The 19,568-nt window shown below is 48.5% G+C and overlaps 6 protein-coding genes across 6 annotated transcripts; 1 reads left to right on the top strand and 5 right to left on the bottom strand.

Moving 5' to 3' along the window:
- Window positions 1–1,211: 1,211 nt before the first annotated feature.
- On the top strand, window positions 1,212–3,533 carry PAB1_2 (Protein phosphatase PP2A regulatory subunit B; the record flags this gene model as incomplete). The annotated part of the gene is made up of 2 exons (XM_044849067.1): window positions 1,212–3,352; window positions 3,407–3,533. The coding sequence occupies 2 exons, from the start codon at window positions 1,212–1,214 to the stop codon at window positions 3,531–3,533; spliced, it is 2,268 nt and encodes a 755-aa protein (XP_044707777.1).
- Window positions 3,534–3,725: 192 nt separating this feature from the next.
- On the bottom strand, window positions 3,726–6,536 carry FPOAC1_004521 (uncharacterized protein; the record flags this gene model as incomplete). Its single annotated transcript, XM_044849066.1, has 5 exons — window positions 3,726–3,871; window positions 4,318–5,033; window positions 5,085–5,532; window positions 5,587–5,873; window positions 5,926–6,536. The coding sequence occupies 5 exons, from the start codon at window positions 6,534–6,536 to the stop codon at window positions 3,726–3,728; spliced, it is 2,208 nt and encodes a 735-aa protein (XP_044707776.1).
- Window positions 6,537–8,013: 1,477 nt separating this feature from the next.
- On the bottom strand, window positions 8,014–9,955 carry FPOAC1_004520 (uncharacterized protein; the record flags this gene model as incomplete). The annotated part of the gene is made up of 2 exons (XM_044849065.1): window positions 8,014–8,729; window positions 8,782–9,955. 2 exons carry the CDS (start codon window positions 9,953–9,955, stop codon window positions 8,014–8,016), a joined length of 1,890 nt encoding a protein of 629 aa, XP_044707775.1.
- Window positions 9,956–11,009: 1,054 nt separating this feature from the next.
- Window positions 11,010–13,183, bottom strand: FPOAC1_004519 (uncharacterized protein; the record flags this gene model as incomplete). The annotated part of the gene is made up of 3 exons (XM_044849064.1): window positions 11,010–11,175; window positions 11,225–12,089; window positions 12,142–13,183. 3 exons carry the CDS (start codon window positions 13,181–13,183, stop codon window positions 11,010–11,012), a joined length of 2,073 nt encoding a protein of 690 aa, XP_044707774.1.
- A 2,365-nt stretch (window positions 13,184–15,548) lies between these two features.
- FPOAC1_004518 (uncharacterized protein) lies at window positions 15,549–16,708 on the bottom strand (the record flags this gene model as incomplete). Its single annotated transcript, XM_044849063.1, has 3 exons — window positions 15,549–16,001; window positions 16,056–16,418; window positions 16,478–16,708. 3 exons carry the CDS (start codon window positions 16,706–16,708, stop codon window positions 15,549–15,551), a joined length of 1,047 nt encoding a protein of 348 aa, XP_044707773.1.
- A 1,506-nt stretch (window positions 16,709–18,214) lies between these two features.
- Window positions 18,215–18,596, bottom strand: FPOAC1_004517 (uncharacterized protein; the record flags this gene model as incomplete). Its single annotated transcript, XM_044849062.1, has 3 exons — window positions 18,215–18,387; window positions 18,440–18,499; window positions 18,557–18,596. 3 exons carry the CDS (start codon window positions 18,594–18,596, stop codon window positions 18,215–18,217), a joined length of 273 nt encoding a protein of 90 aa, XP_044707772.1.
- Between the last annotated feature and the right edge of the window lie 972 nt (window positions 18,597–19,568).

Genomic DNA, 19,568 nt, shown 5'->3' with positions numbered 1-19,568 from the left:
TGTAGTGCTTGGTATTGCTTTTTTTCACCACCCCAGTTAGAGCATGACGGACAATGTTTCTGCTCTGTACCGTTGTAGAAAAGTCGTCATAGTCTCGTCTTACAAATTCATTCTTAAATGGCAAAAAAAAAAAAAAGAAACAGTTTTCTCGCACAGTTTGTCCAGTTTCCTCTAGAACAACCATCACATACTAGTGTTCTATGTAGGATTTGCTAGCTTCTTTCGGAGATTGACAAAAATTTCAACGTTTGCCATCTTTTAGACGGCGGCGCCGCAAGTACCTTAGCCACTGCCGAGATGGTCCAAGTAGGGCACGTGCCCCCGCCTCTTAGCAGTAATAGGTGGTTCACAGGCATAAATCTGTTAGTGAGCAACATTTGCACTACCCGATTGTTTATCACAGCCAGCTGGCAAGTACCCCACTTACTCGAGTTCTGGTCGACAGTGACGGAAGGTACCCAGACAAGTAAGTGGCAGGTTCACTCCACCAATCCTCCCCCCTCCACCATGACCATGACCGGGCATGACCAAACCCAGTACGTACCTTTATTAGCCTCCCCATTGTTACCTAGGTTCTGCCAGGAAGTGCGGCCAAGCAAAAAAAATAATTTCCATCACGGGCATTGAATTTCTCTTTCTTCCCTCTCCAACCGCAAAACCAACCTTATCAAACAACCCAAAAAACCATAAAGTCGAGTCAGTCCGGAGGAACAGTATTCGTACTAGTTCTCTGTTTCTGCTCACTTCATTTCCACTCGGAAAGAAAAACACAAAAAAAACTTGAAAAAACCCCAAAATACACAACCCACCACCCCCTCATCTCACGACCCTCCCATCCTTTCCTCTTTGTCTCTCTCGCGACACCGCCCGAGTGACTTTTCTTCCTCTCACGAATTCTTTCATAAACGTCTTTGAGTCCTCCCATACTCGAAGACTTTTGAAATCCTTCTGGTAGCTTCGCTTTGTTCGTTGCTCCCTTCTCTTTGTTCGCTCAAGGTCCAGTACCACGCGAACTTTGATCTGCTGTCGGCTTCATAAAAAGGTATGCTTTGATTGACCCCCTCATGTTATCCAACTTTTTTCTCTCTCAATTTTTTCTTCAAAATCCCACTTTTATTCTTGACCTATATACAAGCAGTCCCTCTTGATCTGTTTACTGATACAATTCTTCTTTGTAGGTTCTTATACAAACCTAGAAACCGATATTCACAATGGCCGCCAACGCTGCTCCCGGCGCTGTTGACCAGCTCGCCAACGACCTCAACAACACCTCTCTCAACGGCTCTGAGGCCAAGGCCCCTGCTGTCGACACTGGTGTCACTGCTGCCGCTGACGATGCTGCCGCTCCTACCCCCACCACCGCTGCTCCTCACCCCCAGAACTCGGCCTCTCTCTACGTTGGCGAGCTTGACCCCTCCGTCACCGAGGCTATGCTTTTCGAGCTTTTCTCTCAGATTGGTGCTGTTGCTTCTATCCGTGTCTGCCGTGATGCCGTCACCCGTCGTTCTCTCGGCTATGCCTACGTCAACTACAACGCCACTCCTGATGGCGAGAAGGCTCTCGAGGAGCTCAACTACACTATCATCAAGGGCCGTCCCTGCCGTATCATGTGGTCTCAGCGTGATCCCGCTCTTCGCAAGACTGGCCAGGGCAACGTTTTCATCAAGAACCTCGATGTCGCCATCGACAACAAGGCTCTCCACGACACCTTTGCTGCTTTCGGTAACATCCTGAGCTGCAAGGTCGCCCAGGACGAGACTGGTGCTTCCAAGGGCTATGGTTTCGTTCACTACGAGACCGATGAGGCCGCTTCCCAGGCCATCAAGCACGTTAACGGTATGCTTCTCAACGAGAAGAAGGTTTACGTCGGTCACCACATTCCCAAGAAGGACCGCCAGAGCAAGTTCGAGGAGATGAAGGCCAACTTCACCAACGTCTACGTCAAGAACATTGCCCCTGACGTTACCGAGGATGATTTCCGCCAGCTCTTCGAGAGGTACGGCGATGTCACCTCTTCCTCTCTGGCTCGTGACCAGGAGGGTAAGAGCCGTGGTTTCGGCTTCGTCAACTTCACCACTCACGAGAGTGCCTCCAAGGCTGTTGATGAGCTCAACAACAAGGATTTCCACGGTCAGGACCTCTATGTTGGCCGGGCCCAGAAGAAGCACGAGCGTGAGGAGGAGCTCCGCAAGTCTTATGAAGCTGCTCGCCTGGAGAAGGCCAACAAGTACCAGGGCGTTAACCTGTACATCAAGAACCTTGACGACGACGTCGACGATGATAAGCTCCGTGAGATGTTCAAGGACTTTGGTTCCATCACCTCCGCCAAGGTGATGCGTGAGACCCCCACTGAGGGTGACGAGGACAAGAAGGAGAAGGACGAGAGCGACAAGGAGAACCAAGAGGAAGCAAAGGAAGAGGTCAAGGAGGAGGCTAAGGAGGAATCCAAGGAGGAGTCCAAGGAGGAGTCCAAGGAGGGCGAGGAGGACAAGAAGGCCGAGAAGAAGTCAGACAAGAAGCTCGGTAAGAGCAAGGGCTTCGGCTTCGTCTGCTTCAGCAACCCTGATGATGCTACCAAGGCTGTCGCTGAGATGAACCAACGTATGTTCAACGGCAAGCCTCTGTACGTCGCCCTGGCCCAGCGCAAGGATGTCCGAAAGAGCCAGCTTGAGGCTAGTATCCAGGCTCGCAATCAGCTCCGCATGCAGCAGGCCGCCGCTGCCGCCGGTATGCCCCAGCAGTACATGCAGCCCCCTGTCTACTTCGCTCCTGGCCAGCAGCCCGGCTTCATGCCCCAGGGTGGACGTGGTGTTCCTTTCCCTCAGGGTGCCATGGGAATGCCTCAGGGTCGTCCTGGACAATTCCCCTACCCTCAGCAGGGTGGACGTGGTGGTGTTCCCCAGCAGATGCCCCCCAACATGTACGGAATGCCTGGTCAGTTCCCTCCTGGATACGGCCAGCCTGGCACTCCTCAGTTCATGGCTGCTATGGCTCAGCAGCAGGCTGCTCTCGGTGGCCGTGGCGCTCCTCAAGGCGGCCGTGGTGGTCCTCAGGGTATGCAGGGCATGCCTCCCATGGCTGGCGGTAACATGCCCGGCTTCCCTCCTAACAACAACCGCCAGGGTGGCCGAGGTGGTCCTGGCCGCAACGGCAACGGACCTCAAGGTGGCCGTGGCGCCGAAGCTGCCGGAGCTTCCGTCCTCCAGCAACAGCTTGCTGCCGCCCCTCCTCCTCAGCAGAAGCAGATTCTGGGTGAGCTGATCTTCCCCAAGATCCAGGCCATCAACTCCGAGCTTGCCGGCAAGATCACCGGTATGCTTCTGGAGATGGACAACACCGAGCTTGTCAACCTGTAAGTTTCCCCGACTTGAATCATTTCACAATCAGCAACTAACATGTGTTATAGTATTGAGGACGACTCCGCTCTCAAGGCCAAGGTCGATGAGGCTCTTGCTGTCTACGACGAGTACGTCAAGGCTCAGGGCAGCTCCGAGGGTGGTGAGGCCAAGAAGGAGGAGGAGACCAAGGCTTAAGCCTGCTCCGACTCGACTATCATTTCCTTTTTTCTATTATGGTTATCTGACTGGGCAACCCCCTCAACTGGAATGACGACGCCTTTACAAGGCAATTTACGGAACAATCAGCAACGAAACATGCTTTACGACCTTGTGTTACCCATCTGAGGGGGCGCATTATGTACAGATAGACTTGGTTGCTATTTCTTCTCAGGAAGGGAGATTCAAAAGTTTGGGGACATTAAGGTGGCTGGCTCTCGTTGCGAACCTTCGCTTGCTCACGGCAACGGCGTTGGCGCTTTCGAGAGAACCCACCAGGACGGCGTTGACGGTTTTCTGACACTCTGGCTGTTGGCCTATACCCCCCTACCAATGTTTCTCGTTTGCAGGCACGATCAACGCAGAGGTTTTATGCGGTTAGGGTTTTTAATGAAAGATATGTTAAAGTATTCACTCGTCCATGATTGATCTGTGAAATGTTGCAATTGTGATCAATAAGAATTCGTCTTTGTGAAGTGTATTCATGTGGGTGGTATTTCTAAACTAAAACCAAGAGTAATTTGTGATGTACATGCATCAACGCAAGCTGGTGTAGCCGTAATGAACGCCGGTGACCAAACACCTGCTTAGTACAGAGAAAACAAGAACCATATCCTAAAACAAAAGAAATGCAAAAACAATCATGATTCTATGCCAGCTGATGATATCCAACAAAGTGCAATGTTTTGTTCGCTTGGGCAACTTTCTCAAAGGGGATTCACGACAACAGTATCGGCTCTTTCTGCAATTGTATATTTCTTACTCGGAACGGTGCCGAATAGTGTTTCCATAACTTTGCCTTTTTGTTGTTTCCTCACATCGCCGAGGTAATGACTAACATCGCTTATGCCCTGGATTTGGTCCTCAAGAGTAAGTGTTGTGGAGTTGACACCACGGACGAGAGGAGAAACAAGTTTACTGCGGAGTGTCTCGAGGGACGCCTTCAAGGTCAAGAGTTTGCCGTTGTGATCAACGAGAATACCCTTGTTGCGAACCGTCTTTTCACGCACATCACGCAATAATAGACGGTTCTGCTCAAATTTGCGTAGTTCGGCAGCCCTTGTGCCGAGGAGTCGTGTCCAAAGACTGGAGAGCATATCGGCGTGAAGTTCTTCCTGCGCAGATGATTCGCGGACAACCGTACGGGCGAGGTTGAGGAAGTGATGATCGACAGCTTCGAAGAGGGCGAACAATGTGACGCTATGTTGTAGCTCTGCTTGAATTGAATCTTCAAGGACGGTGAGGAATTCAGTAAACAGGAGCTGCACCATGCGCTGTTCCCTTTGTGGGTTCGATAGACCGAAGACGTGGCTTGTCAAGCGGCCAAGAGTCGTAGGCGAGCCAGTAGCATCTTCGAGGATGTGGGCTTGTGATAGGAGGTTGTGGATATTGTCATAGGCTGATGATATGGTTGACGGGGAGGGAGCTGAGTTGAGTCGATTTAAATGCATTTTTGCCCAGTCCATAACATTTAGAATACTATGAGAGAATGTTAGAGATATGGAAGATCCTATCTGATGAACAACTTACCCATCGATATCACCATCGACTCTGGCAAAGAACTTGGTCATCTCTAAAGCCAGTGTTTTCATGGTTTCACTAAGGGCGTCTAGATCTGACACAATGCTAGTTGCATCTCGCATGTCGCTGCTACGCACACTTTCGCCAAGATCCCAGACAGCCACACTAGTGGCCTGAAGGTCATGTACTTGAGAGACAGCATGCTCTGAGTAGTAAATGAGGGGCTCAAATGAGCGAGCGAGTCCTGCGACCTTTACAAGGTCACCTACGGGACGCGGGGCAGCAGGCTGTAAAAGTGACTTGAAGAGAGAGACGGCAAAAAAGCCAACAACAATGGTGCTTAGTGTTGTTGACCACGTCCGAGTCACGGCCTTGAAATGATCACGTATAAAGTTAATGGCTGTCTCGATAGGCTCAGTGCGCTGCTGAACTTCGGCCCGAACAGCGAAGCGGATATCTGACCTGTGTTAGATACAGATTGAGCAAACCATGCCACACTATCGTCACTTACAATTATCGGCTGGTGGTTCGTGTAAGCTCAGGTCTTTTATAGGAGTTGCCCTTTCTTGAAGTTGAAATTGTATTGTGGTATCGTCAAAGGTTCCAGGGCTGGCGCTTCTCCTCTTTTCCGGACTCTGGCTTCCCTTGGGCAACCTTGTGCGAATTGCCCTTTCTAAAACCCCATCGTCTTCACTATCGTCCAAATCGGGTGTGCTTTCCATTAACGTGCTCATGCCTCGGGATGGAAAATGGGATGGATAATTGGAAGGAAGATCTTCAGGACCTCTCCAGAAACCACTACTCCGGTTTCCGTTTCCGAGTCTTCTCCAGGCTGGAGGGGAGTACCCACCCGCGGACGCGGTCTCCGAGTCCTCGAGATCCCCTTCTGTCATGGCTGCTTCGCTGCGATGGGCTGAGTGGTGGGGCAGCGATGGACTTGGTGGGAGATCGAAGTCCTGTAGGGACGCGTCCAGCATGTCGTGAGGATCCATGGTCACGGCTATGTTTTGAAGGGGATGAGGAGTGGCGAGAGTCTCGACGAACACGGCGCTCTATTTCTTGGAATTGAAGTTGTTTTTGCTGCTCAAGCAGTAGGTGTTGCTCTTGGGCCAATTGCTGTTGAAGGTAATGGCGACGTTGCGCAAGGACAATATCTTGTCCGGAGACGACCAATTGTTGCTGATCTTCGAATACAAGCCCAGATGCTGCAAAGGGTGGTGCTGGGAGGGGCTTTTCAAATCTGGCTGGCGGGCGATGATCTGCTGGATCTCCAAATATTGGTCTTAATATTGACGCCAGAGATGGCAATGGTATGCCGAGGCTGGGGAATCGGCAGGCGATAAGACGGGGTAGGTAGATGATTGCAAAGACAAGGAGAACAACAGTGATGAGGTAAGTGCTCGGTGCAATTGTAATGCTGATAAGCGAGACGTTGTTGTTTACCGTGAAGAAGGAATTCATAGAGACGACTTAGGGGGGGTTGACTGAGTCACAAGAGCGATTTTTGATTTTGTTTCTGGCTTGTCTTTGGCGGACGTTGAGTAAGGTTATTGTAGTGAAAAACGGTTTAAAGTTTATTGAGACGTTGATATTGATGAATGATAAGTAAGTAGGTGGTAGAGGAGGAAATGGAAGAGGGTAATAGAGCCTTAAAGACTTGATTGAGTGTCCAACTATTATTGAAAGGCCCGAGCAGGTAAGTGCAAGTGCGCAGGTACAGCACAGCAGTACAGGCTGTACAGGCTGTACAGTTATGCAAGGATGATGTGTGGAAGAGACACCTAGGAACCTAATAATGGAGGTCGTTCACTGACCACCAGTGGTTTAGGTACCAAGGAATGGAAGAGGGAAAGGATGAATAAGGAAAGAATAGGAAAAGATAGGAAATAAGAATGGAAGAAAGGAAGACGAACCATATGAAACACAACCTGGAGAGGTATTGATTCGGTTATTTGACTAAGATAAGGTACATATGCACATCACTTGCCAGGTACCGGCAAGTAGACGAGAGACAGACACAGACGCTGAGATCTTCTTCCCTTACCTTTCCTTCTTCACCTTTGCCTTCGTGCTTCTCCCCCCCCCCCCCCCCTCCTCGCTCTCTCTCTCATTCAGGTCAAGGTTCCCCTCCAAAGACCCCAAAATCGACGAGGTTGGGCGTGCCCTTGCTCCCGGACAACGCATAAACGTCCAATCAAGACCCGCTAAACCTTGCAGAACTAGGACCGCTCCTGAACCCCGCGTTAGTCCACTTTGAGTGAGAACCGTCCGTCATCCACTCTACGCGTTGAATCTACCTTGAAACGCGAAAGTAAAGAGGTCACATGGTGTTCTTTTGTTTATTGTTGTCTCAGATCTCCCTTATCTTTCCTTATTCGATACTCTCTTATGATGTGATCAACTACGCGAAAATACCACTGACGAACTATTAATCGCGTTAGTTTTGTTATTATTTTTTTCTTTCTTTTTTTCAGGATTAGGCATTTAGTTAGTCTACAGAGTGACCATGTTATGATTTCTTAGCTCGCATAGCCAATAATACCGCTACTATGACTCGAATGATCACGTTCTTGATACGCTGGCGGGGACTCTGTTGTTGATGCCCAGACTACCTAAGACTAACGAATCCAAGAATTGTGGATCTGGGTCTGGAAAACAACCAAGGCCAAAGATAGTCTCACCTCACGGACCAGGCGAAAGACAAAGTAACTACAGTGACAAGATGATGCATAATATTAAAAATCATTCTTTTTTAATTTGTAGAACCAGTATATATCATCTATTGTATATCTAGTCCATCTACCACTCATCTCTTTTTCAGAATGTTGGTACAAATCTCATGCCCATAAAGGCATCGCCAATACATGCAACAACCCATGCATCCTGGTCCGATTCAATGCAAAACACCCCAAACTCTATGCACAGATAGATGCCAGCATCAGGGAATCTCGACGTTGGGGTTCTTTTCCTCAATGTCCAACTCACAGCACAACCGTCCCAAGAACTCAACTCTTCTCATAGATGCCTTGAGTCTCATACCCCAACCAACGCACTCGATTATAGGTTGAGAACACTGCGTGAATAACTCAATCACCGTCTCCGTCGCCATGGGTTTGCTATCGCCAATCGCATTCTGCAGGTTCAACCCATCCTCGACTTCCACCACTGAAGGTCTTTCAGTTCCTTTCCATGGAAGGGGAAACTCCTCGCACAGCATGTTCACAGCCAAGGACTCGGCGAGCGAAGCATCCCATTTGTCCGACCCTGTGAGATTCTTCCATGATTGGGCAAAGCACACGGGGACGCTGTTACTCCAGACTCGAGGACCATTGTGTCGGTTGTGCACGTCGTACATGGCTGAGCCTTCTTCTATCAGACCCCACCAAACGACGAGCTCGGTTTCGGTTTCATCGTCTCCTAAGAATATGACTCCGTATATGGGATTTTGAGTTGGCTTGATGCCCAGCTGACCAGCGACAACGTATCGTTGAGACCCTGTATAGGCCGCGCGCTGCTTAAGCTCACGGTCTTTGAGGGTCATATTCACCTTGAAGGGAAAGCTTCCTCGTAAACGAATTTCTGGTTCAACTGTATCTGACTCGAGCAGAATTGTCTCCGTCTTGAATTCGGGCTTATACTCAATAGAGTGTATCGCTAAAATGGTCAGTTATGAACGCTTGTGTTTGTGCTCGGAGTTTGTACTCACCATGTCGATCGCCGCCGGTATCCAAGTAACCCGACTTCATGCGATCGTGCTCTATCACCATAATGACACTCGTAGGATCTCGTCGAAACACGCCTTCAGCATAAGGACTCTCGCCGAGAATTATTGCTGGTCGCGATAGTGTATCTGGCGATAAACTGCAGTCGAGAACAGCCAGCCACCTGTCCCCAGCGTCTATAAGCTCCGTCTTGTCATGGTTCCAGCGCGTTAATTTGCAAGGACACTTCCAGACACGAACAACAAGTCCTTGATCTGTTAACCTGACCCCGAATTTCTCAGAATCCTCCTGTCCGGCGTATGTGCGTAAGTTGAAGTTGGCTGGGCTATCAGCTAAAAAGTGCATCCGTTGCGTTTTCGTTTCAGGCTTGCGGGCCAAGGGCCATCTCCATACGAGAATGGACTGATCTGGCGACTTTTTGAGAATCTCCTCTTGTAGTCGCAGGAAAGCTCTGCTGCCTTCACCGTACAGAATCGCCATGTTGATGCCGAAAATACCCATCAAAGCGTATGCTATATCCTCAACACGGGTCGTTTCTCTCTGGGCCATCCAGCCCATCCTCGTGGCCACGTTTTCACGCTGGAGCTTTGTCGATATCCTTCGGTCCTTTTTCATATCGGGCTTGTGCAAGAATGTCTCATCAATGCCTGTGATTTCGCTAATTGTTGAAGCTAGAGCATGTCGTTCGCCCAGAGGCGACCAATTGTGATCGAAGAATTCCACCTCATTGGGGGCGAGCAGCTCTTGTAGTGTCCAGCCACGAGTAAACCAGCGGCTGCCCTTTAAGCTATCGACCAATTCGACCCCGACTTCGTGGATAAAGACATCTGATAGATAGGCGTAGCATACTTCGGAATTGCTGTACCAGCGGAACATGGAGTTGATGGCCTCTGAAAGCTCTGCGCTGCTGGTTTTGTCGATGCAGCACGTGTCGATCCATATGTAATTGAGCTCGCGACTCTGCGCCCTCTCACACGACTGAGCTATCTTGCGATACCCAGGTCCATTCTTCTTTCGAATCTCGTCCATGCGCGCGGAACTCTGAATGTCATCAAAGAGAACCTCATCATTGCCCCACGTATGCGACAAGATGGCGTATTTTTCGGACCCCTCCTCTAGGGTCTCAAGCTGCAGCGTCTTGGTATTGACGAGTCTCATAGTTGCGAATGGGAAAAGAGACAAGAGAGGGAGGAAAACATGGAAAATGAAATGAAATGAAATGAAACCAAACCAAACCAAACCAAACACTTTCAATTCATGAGATCAGATCCAGTAGCGTTTAAGGGGTGCAGTGCAATTTGTAGTGGCGGAGCACTTTCATGCTGTCCGTTGTCGGTTTCAGCCTCGTTGTTGGTCCGTCCGGGGACGAGACGAGACAAGGTCAGGCAAAACCAAGGCAAGGCAAGGCAAGGCAAGGTAAGGCAAGGCAAAACCAGACGCGGACCATATAATATGACAAGCGAGTCAGGATACGGATACCTACCTATCTAGGGTTGGGGTTGAGAAGCCAATGAGAAGAGTCAAAACCCCCTGTGGCAAATGGCAAATCTCGCTGACAGCTGGTGAATAGATCAGTTGGCCGACATCAAGAGTTATTACAAGTGGGTTGCTTAATTTATTTAAAAACACTGTCAGAATTTCGATAGTTGTGTCCCCAATTTACGCGCCGGCGACAAAGCGCAAAGCTTATTTCTCTTAACTTAAGCGCAACTGCTCAGACCTCAGACCTCCGCACTCAAAACAATCAAACTTCGCATAGATGATGCACGTGACATACCTGAGACAAAACCACTTTCTCCCAGGTACCTAACTTGATGCAACGACAATTAACTACTAACCAACAGGTAGTACAAGGATTAAACTACTAGTTACTGGGTACTAACCTAGGTAACATTACGGATAATAGGACAAAGCATTAATTAGCCAACTCCTGAAAACACTCTTTAAACACTTTACCAATCGCTTAGTAGCATATGGTATTCACATTAGAGAAAGACTTCTACCCATAACACAACGAGCCCTTCATCTTCTGTCCAGTCGCCAAATATCGCGCTTTCTCCTTCTCCGTGGACCAATTCCACTCTACGGGTGTTTAACAAAATACCTGACGCCGCTCTTACCCAGTAAAACAAATCATCAAGCTTCGTAAAGCATCTCAACAGACATCCCCACATATCTAGACAGAGCTCTCGTTCATGATGCCCATTCTCAATTAGTCTATCTTCGCACTGGCCAGACTTCGAGCTGTTGGGTTGCTGAGATTGTTCACCGGCTTCACACCTTTGTACTTACCCTGCTTCCGGAGGCGTTTTCGCGCTACCATAACAGGGACAGAACTCTTGGTGACCAGGTAGTTGGAGAAAGATCCCAAAATGACACTGTCACATGTTAGTTATCTAACTTTACAAAAACAATAATGCAACTTACCCCTTTAGTGCGCTTCTTCCACGACTTCCTATAACAACTAGAGTTGGGTTGACAAGGTCAATCACTTCTGTTATCAAGTGTTTTGGGTTCTTGCAGTGCAATACTTCCACAATGACCCTCACTTGAAGAGTTGTTTTTCGTAAAAGGCGGAGCACTTTATCGGTGATTTGCTTAACGGCATGACGTCGCTCGTCCTCTGCCCTTCCCCTTTCACCTCCAACTCGGCTTGATGGCGCCGGAGAGGTGTTTGGAGTATTATTCTTTGAATCACCTCGAATGGTGTTTCGCACAAAATCTGGCACTGCAGACATGGACGGTGCGACAGATCTGGAGTTCGCAACCGTGTTGATCGCAGCCGCTTGCTCTTTCATGGCTTTTGGATCGTCAGGAACTGAATTGTCGACTCCACCAATTCCCGTCTCTTCATCCACACAGTATATGCACATCAACGTATCACCGTCTCGCAAGACCGTACCGATAGCCCATTCCAGGGCATGTGTTGACTCATCGCTCAGATCCGATGCAACCAAATACTTTCGCAATCGGTGTTGCTCGTCTTCAGCCTGCTGGGCAATCTTGGCGTAGTCGCCACGGTAGATCATGCGAATAGCCCGGTGAGAATCGTTGTTCGAGATGATGTTTGACATGGAGCAGGTCAAATTTTGAGCTCTCTTGATGTCGTCCATATCTTGCTCCTCATCAGAATCGTTCGCCGAAGCCACTGCTGACATTTGGTCATAAGCTGTCTTGGGATGCACACCGCTTCCTTTGTTGAGTCGTGTGTTTTCACCTAGAGGGGTTGTGACCTTGATCTCTGGCTCATCAAATAGAGAACGGTATCCTTGTTGCTTTGATACAGTCACCCCTAGAAAAGAAGTTTAGCGATTTGCTGGATTTAAGGATGGGGGTTCACGTACGCTCTTCTTCTGCAGCAGCCATAAGACTCAGTGATTTTCGGCGTTCTTTATCGTCACTAGATTGGCCCACCGCGTCGGGATTGAGTGACCTAGGATCTTTCTTACGACCACGATCTTCATCGTCAGATGAGTATGGCTCGTCTTCCTCACTGGAACCTAGTGCTTCGCCGTCAGGACCCAGATAGTCTTTTACCATGCGACCACTCTGGCTGGTTTGGCTCTTGGGCAGCGTCGATAAACTACCCATTGAATATGCCAAGTTTGCGTCGGAAAGTCGACGATAAGCGCTGCTTAAATCCACGATAGTGCCATCATCCAGCATAGCTGTACCGGGACTTAGTGTTTGCGGTACATGGGGCGATCTAGACCGTGATGCTAGACGGTTGTGCGGTGACTTGGATTTCCTACTGCCGCCACCACCAAACCAGGAACGCTTGCGATCACTTTCACCTGGGATTTGAAGGCCACTGAGGTCCGAATTTCTAAGTGCTTCGCTCAAGGCATTTCCAGATGGCTTTCTACCGCCCTGTGTGTTTCTCTTGGGGAGTTGCTGGCCTGTGTTACGAGTGACAATATCTGAAAATTGATAGCCTGCGGTAGGGTCATTCCGAGAAGCTGCTCGAGGTCCAAATTCGACTGGATTTGACGCAGCGTCGGAAAAGCTTCTAGTGTGCCCAGAAGTGGCAGGTGCAAGGGATGCTTTGGTCATAACTGGGGAGTTGGGAGTTGTGCTAGTGCCAGAAGGTTTTGCGGCGGGTAGAGGTGTGTCGGTATCCAGCATGCTTCGGACTCTGGGTGGAGGAGGAGAAGTGGTGTCGAGCATACTCCGCACCGGACCTTGGCGAGGAGAGCTGGGTGCTGGTTGATTGCCGACATCCAACATGCTTCGAACGGGAGATCGAGGAGTGGCATAAGGCGAGGCAGATCGCATGGCGCCTTGCATGGAAGGTTTGGGTTTGGGTCTGTTTTCAAGCAATGCCAGAACCTCCTTGCGCTCCATGTCGAGCATGGCCTCTATGCTCATGGGTTGGTTGTGCGACATGATGGCGGACAGATACAATCGGCACTGATAAAGATGGGTATTTGTAGTGAAGGTGAGAGTGTAGCGAGAGCTGGATAAAGCGGACTCAGTCGTTGTGCCAGGCGAATCAATAAGTTTGGCGGGGATCTTTTAGACAGAGCTCAATGTGTAGTATGTAGGCCGAAATAGCATTGCGCGAGCCTGAAACTGTACTATACAAGTGCTATCACCTTTCGATTCGATAGTGAACAGATCTCTGAATATACTTGGCGACGATGGTTGTCAAGTCGAAGTAAAAGCTATCGTGGTCGAATTCGAGTCGATACGTCAGAGGGAACTCGGTGAAGCTGGCCGGCGCTGAATGGCGGCGTAGTAATGTTTGGTTCGTAATATCGCAATTCGTTACAAGACTAATGCTGGGGGGTTACAACAATGCTAGATAAATAGTCGTATGTGCTTCGTCGTGTGACGAGGAACGAGTTGAGATTGAAGAAGGGAAGGAAGAGGAGGAGAAGAAGAGGGGAGAGGAGAAGGTTTGATGTCGGTAGTGGAATTCAGGTCTAGGCTCTGGGGAAGGAACAGGTAAAGGCGTGGAGTCTAAATGTTAGAGGAGTTTGAGCCTAGAACAGAGAGCGGCGCAGCCCAGACAAGCCCCCCGATTTGGGCCACAGATGTGTGGTAGATCACCGAGTGGTGGGGTAGAAACAGCTAGGAATGCCCTGGAGGTTGGGCACTAAGATAACTTATTGTGGTAACGATGTGCATGGACAGCACAAGCCATCGGTTAAGGTATTTTTTAAAGTGGTGCACCGTCAATACTACTACTGCACGAGGTTAATTTCCTCGTAAGCCGAACCTGTAGATCCGAAAATATTATGGCAGAGAAATAAGTCGTATTCAGATCAGTTGTTATAGTTGAAGTATTACCAAATGATTAAACTCCAGCTAGATCTATTTATTTGGTTGGGCTGTGGATTGTTTGTGTGTCGTCATGTGAAAGCATCATTCTGCTGTCTCTGAATCGAAGTTTCGTCATTGGATGATAGACTTCACCGGTTTGGGTCCTAAACTAGGATCGCAATGCGAATAACGATTTCCTATTATCAAGATGCATAATCTCTGAAAACTGTGTTCATCTATTGATGATCTAATCTGGATATTGTACCGTGTTTGAATATGGACGTTGTTTTTGATCTTGAACGTCAGGTAAGCATAATTTGACTTTCTAACAGATAAATTAATTAATATCTAAACGGCCAGGAGTTTTATTTTCATTGTTTCACGTATGTGGGAAGTAAATGCTGTAGACTTCTGACTCAACAGAAGCAGTGTATGAAACCTTCAAAGTTAGACGAACGGAGGTGGCAGAAACGAAACAGTATACGTAGTGCTTCCCGACATAGAAAAAGGAAACAAAGAGAAGAGTTTCAAAAGGATTATGCGTCCATCATTTGCTTCTGGTATTCGAAGAAACACAACACAGGCTTCTTCCAATGTCGGCCGTCAGGATATTAAGAAGTGAGCCACCAAGAGCAATAAACGAAACCAGTTGGTTAGTTCATAACAGTTTATATTGTGTTCTCAGATTATTTATGAATCTGTCCTTGCTTTGAACTCAGACTGTCTCTAGTGAGTAGCAGAAGAAATGACCTCCTAAGTCTTTAGGGTACAAAAATAAGTAGCCTAAGAAACATAGTCTAAAGAGCATAAAGTGTTCTATTAATTTCGTCTCTTATGCTCCCAGCGACCAAATTTTCTGATACCCTGAGGTGTCTTCAGAACACAACTAAGCTTATGAGAGAGATCGGAACAATCATTTGGCACTCGATGAGTGTTTGTAGGCATTTAATTGAACTGCAAAAATGCTAGTTTCGATCGGCAATACTTGACTTCTCACCATGAGTAACTTGTGGCCTCCATCTTACACCCCAGCATGTTCTAATTTGGACCGTCGGCATTGCTGCCCCCGCATCGGGCCCGGATTCTCGGTACCATCCGTGGCTGTGTCCGATATCATCGATTTCGTTCCCACTCGTTTACGCGGGGTCCAATCAGTGCATCAAACTCCATCCAGAATGATTCTTGCGTCTGTCCTGGGGCAGTAGAAAACTTGACTGTCAGGATAAGACGCAAAACAAATTTAGTACTTGATGCTGAGGATGCTAGATGCCATGGGCCTGGGAAACAAATCACTACCCCGCCGAGTAACAAAGTGAAACATTTAATATCACCTTACAACGTTTATATCAGAGCACAGGGTAACCTCAATATGTTGGTGACTTTTGAATGCCTCTTTTCATCAAATGGCTGGATATAGTTACATATTTGGCACATCTACTGTACAACCTAAAACGGAGCATGAGCTCCGGCCTTGTCCCATCTAAATCTACATTTTCTTCTTGACCTTGAGTTTGTTGGACCCAATGTTTGCTCGGGCGGCCGTACCCAGCTTGTGAACCATCTTGCGCTTCTCCCACACACCCGAACGTCCTTCCACGACAGCAACAATCTCCTCAGCGATTCGGTAGGCGAATTGCTTACGTCCACTGCCCTTGGAGGGCTTCTTGTTGATAACGTCCAGAATCCATTGGAAGGCAACTCGTCGTCGCTGCCTCACACCCAGAGGGACGGGAAGTTCTAGCGCTCGACCACCACCGCCGGCACCCGACACGTTGCGGATCTTGAGGAGAGGAGCCACCGAGTCAATGGCGACAGTAATGTATAGAATCGGGTTGAGAGGGAGATGTGTGGCCGGGGGAGTACCCGGCAGGAGGGGGAATTTCGGACTGTAGATCGGAGGTGGCGCGGTTCGGAGGTAGTTCATGACAATAGCCATATTCTAAGTCATTTGTTAACCAATGTCCCCAAAATCCTTCTCGAGAACCAGACTTACTCGTTGAGCAACACTGAGCTTACCATCCTTCATGAGGAGTCGAGTAATTTGCTCCAACACAGGATGGTAACGCTTCTTCATGTTGAAGCCTTCCGGCCAAGGTCGCTTTGGTAGACCAAACTTGTGTCCAGGGTTTTGCATCTCAGTACTATCGGGCGAGTCCAACTCGGCCTTCTCTGCTTGTGCAACGAGAGCCTCGGCCTTCTCAGCCGAAGGAATGGTACCCTCGCGGTAAAGAATATCCTCCTGCGCTGGTGTCAAACCACCCTCGACCGAGCTCGACTGTGGGCGGCCGCCGTAGAACATTTGCTCGAGTGTCGCATCGTCGATAATCTGCTCGGAAGAGGCTGGCGAAGACGTCACCTATATGGCAGCCCCATTAGCTGCTAGACATGGGAGCTTTTCGAACGACCAAATCCTACCTCAGCGTCCCCATTTCCTGTCGAAGCCGCGGGGGCGTCACCCGAGCCAACCTGGGAGTCCTGGGCCTTTTGAGTGTTGTCAATTGCCTTTGGAGGTTGGTCGTTTCCCTCGTTCGAGTACCATCGATTCCGTGGGAGAGCGTTGACGAATGGGGCTGGTCTGGGGGCGACAGGTCTCGACCGAATTGCGAGAGCTCTGCATGCGCCCCATATACTCGTTCTCGGAGACATGACTGAGCTCCGCGGTGCTTACAGCGTTCGTGGAGCGAGTTCTACAGCAGCCTCGTAACTCTTGTGATCGACGGATGGACAAATTCGCGATGCAAAACTCAGGTAGCGCGGGGAAATAATGTTCCGACTACTGCGGTCCCGCTTTAACTTCCTACAACGATGGTATCACAATCAAGGTAGAATGTCAAGAACACGGAGAAAGGTGTAAAAGAATTAAAATGCATTCAGCATGGAATAAATGAGATTGTTGCCCGAAATTACTATAAAGGTTTTTACAGTGATGTCGAAACCTTTGGTGGAGATCCATCATCCACATCTTTGTCTTAATGGGCTAGTAGGTAGCAGAAAAAATGACCTCCCAAGTCTTAGGTTACAAAAATAACTAGTCTAAGAGCTACAGGCTGAGGAGCATAAAGTGGCCCACTAATTTCGTCTCTTCTGCTTCCAGCGGCCAATTTTTCTGATACCCTGAGGATGGGAATCAGACGACTGGTCTAACACGGCGTTCGCACTATTCTTTACATGACTTTAACTAGGTACATTATTTATTCCAATAGCTTTCTTTATGTTATTTGTATCTCATGGCAAAGACTGTGAGCACTTGATTCACAAAGTGCTACTCCAATAGCATTTGTTGTAAATGACAAACCATCGACCACTCTCGAAGCTCAACCATATCTCAAAGCACCGAGATCGGACTGCTTCAGTAGAACAAGCCACAGACCGTTATAGACATGCAGTTTCATGTGATACGCTGCACCAACTTACACCCGGATCGACCGTGGCTGCACCGACGTGGGGGTACAGCGTCGATTGAGCATGAACTTCCATTTCAAGAAATAAGCAGTCAGCCAGTGTATGAGCATATGACGCTGCAATGATCTGTTGGTTCATCCAAAATACAGAGTACCATCCAATCAAGTCAGATTGACCTGTAACAACCACTCCCTTCAACACCCCCTGGAGGGGGGTTGTGGCGAACACTCACTTACAAAGAACATGCTATACTATATCATGGAAAGTAAACAATCTTTTTTGGAGCTTCTAAGAAAGTTCGAACCAAACCGTGTAAAAGTTCTAAGCCCATGCTTCTCTTGTCAGACATACTTTTAAAAAACCCTGAATGAAAACCCATTGGCCCAAATCCGTCGTGTAACTATTCCGTCAAACACCAAACCAAAACGTTCATCCCTAACCGACATATCCTCCCATTTCCCACGTCGTACAAAAATAAAATTCGACTTCACCTCGTTATCTGTCACGTATAATACAACCCAAACCCAAACCAAGGTCTCTGTTGTTACAGCGCTAGTTGCGTGGTGACCCTTAAACCTCCCTGTTTTTCTGGGGTGAGGTTACCAAACTCCGGCTGTATGAAGTGAAAGAAGGAAAGACAAGAGGTGAACTGCAAATATACAAAACATGAATCCTCCCTTTTTAGTGACCATATTAGTTCAATCTGGTGAAGGCCTGCTGTATGAGAAACGTGACACCCGCGCAAGAAGTCTAGTAACCCTGACTTCGAGTGGGAGAGCCGGATTCCGAACCAGTCAGCCACTTGACTGCACATTCAGCGGCATCTTCTCTGGCATTGTTGATGTTTTTACCGTCATACCAGAATCGAGCCGGGACTTTCTGGCCGTGGACAGTCACTGTGCTTGACCAAGCAGTTCTTCCACCTAGAAAGTCAAATTTAGTAAATCACAAAGACACAATATGAGATCAGCATACCACGGCGATCTGAGAAATCCTGAAATACTGGATGTGTAATCGAATTGAGTTCACAAACATCTATAGTGATAGTCAGTATCAAAGCTTCGAGCCGAAAAACGAGATGAGGCTACCTACTCTTAAGCTGGTTCTGCCATGTGGTGGATTGGGTGTCCATTGTCATTGCTGATGAGTTTTGTAAAGGAAATGTAGTCGAGATTTGATGTCTTGATACCACGCTTGATTCTGAGGTTGAGAGTGATATATATAAGGCAAGATAATTGATAGAAGAGGTTTCAATGGCTAGAATCGAAAGAGTTCTTGTTTAAAGCACGGTGTTCAAGCTGATGAATTTGACCAGAGTAGTGAGAGGTGAAGACGGGTTTATATATACAATTAAGACAAGCCGTACGCAAGGGACTGCCAGGACACGCGGCGTCAGGTCTCAAACAAGATGGCGACAATACGTATGCTGAACAGTAACCCAACCGATGATGTATCTGCGAGGCCTGAAAGGTAGGACGAAGGCGAGCAGGCGAGTTGGGTCCAGGATGCCGGGACGATGATGTGGCAGAAGAGGATTAGATGCCGTTAAGCGGAAAGGATGACCAAGACGGCAATGCGGGCTGTACGCAGACAAGAAGCTTGTGTGAGGTTTAAGTTGCAGCTGGTCAATGATGTAAAGCCACTGGTGATGTGTTGTACGGCAAAGAATATGGGCGTTCAAGGCGATCACAAAGAAGGGCTGGGGAAAGAAGCGTCGCAAGTGAAGGGTTGAGGAGGAGATACATATATAAATAGTTATGAAGATCCGAGCCACTAGACTACTTACTACATTCGAACGGATTTACAAGCGAGATACTCAGAAAAAGAAAGACTATAGTTTTTGCTGACAGGCAAACTACGCAACAAGCGTACCGTCCATCGGTATCCGTAAACTACACACTACTAGGGCCCTGTAACTTGGTAGATGGGGCTCCAAGTTGGGTTTGCTTTTTCTTAGCCCCTTGGGGGCATTGGGGTGGAATCTGGCACACGAGGTACGGATACTCCTCTTGATCAAAGTTCACGACGGGTGTGGACTAAGCTGCTTTGACCTCAAAATGGGCCGTGCCGTAACCCGTCAGTCTAAGACGGACGGCAACGGGAG

This window comes from Fusarium poae, chromosome 2 (genome assembly GCF_019609905.1).
Source record: "Fusarium poae strain DAOMC 252244 chromosome 2, whole genome shotgun sequence".
NCBI lineage: Eukaryota > Fungi > Ascomycota > Sordariomycetes > Hypocreales > Nectriaceae > Fusarium > Fusarium poae.
This window is presented reverse-complemented; position numbering and strand designations above follow the sequence as displayed.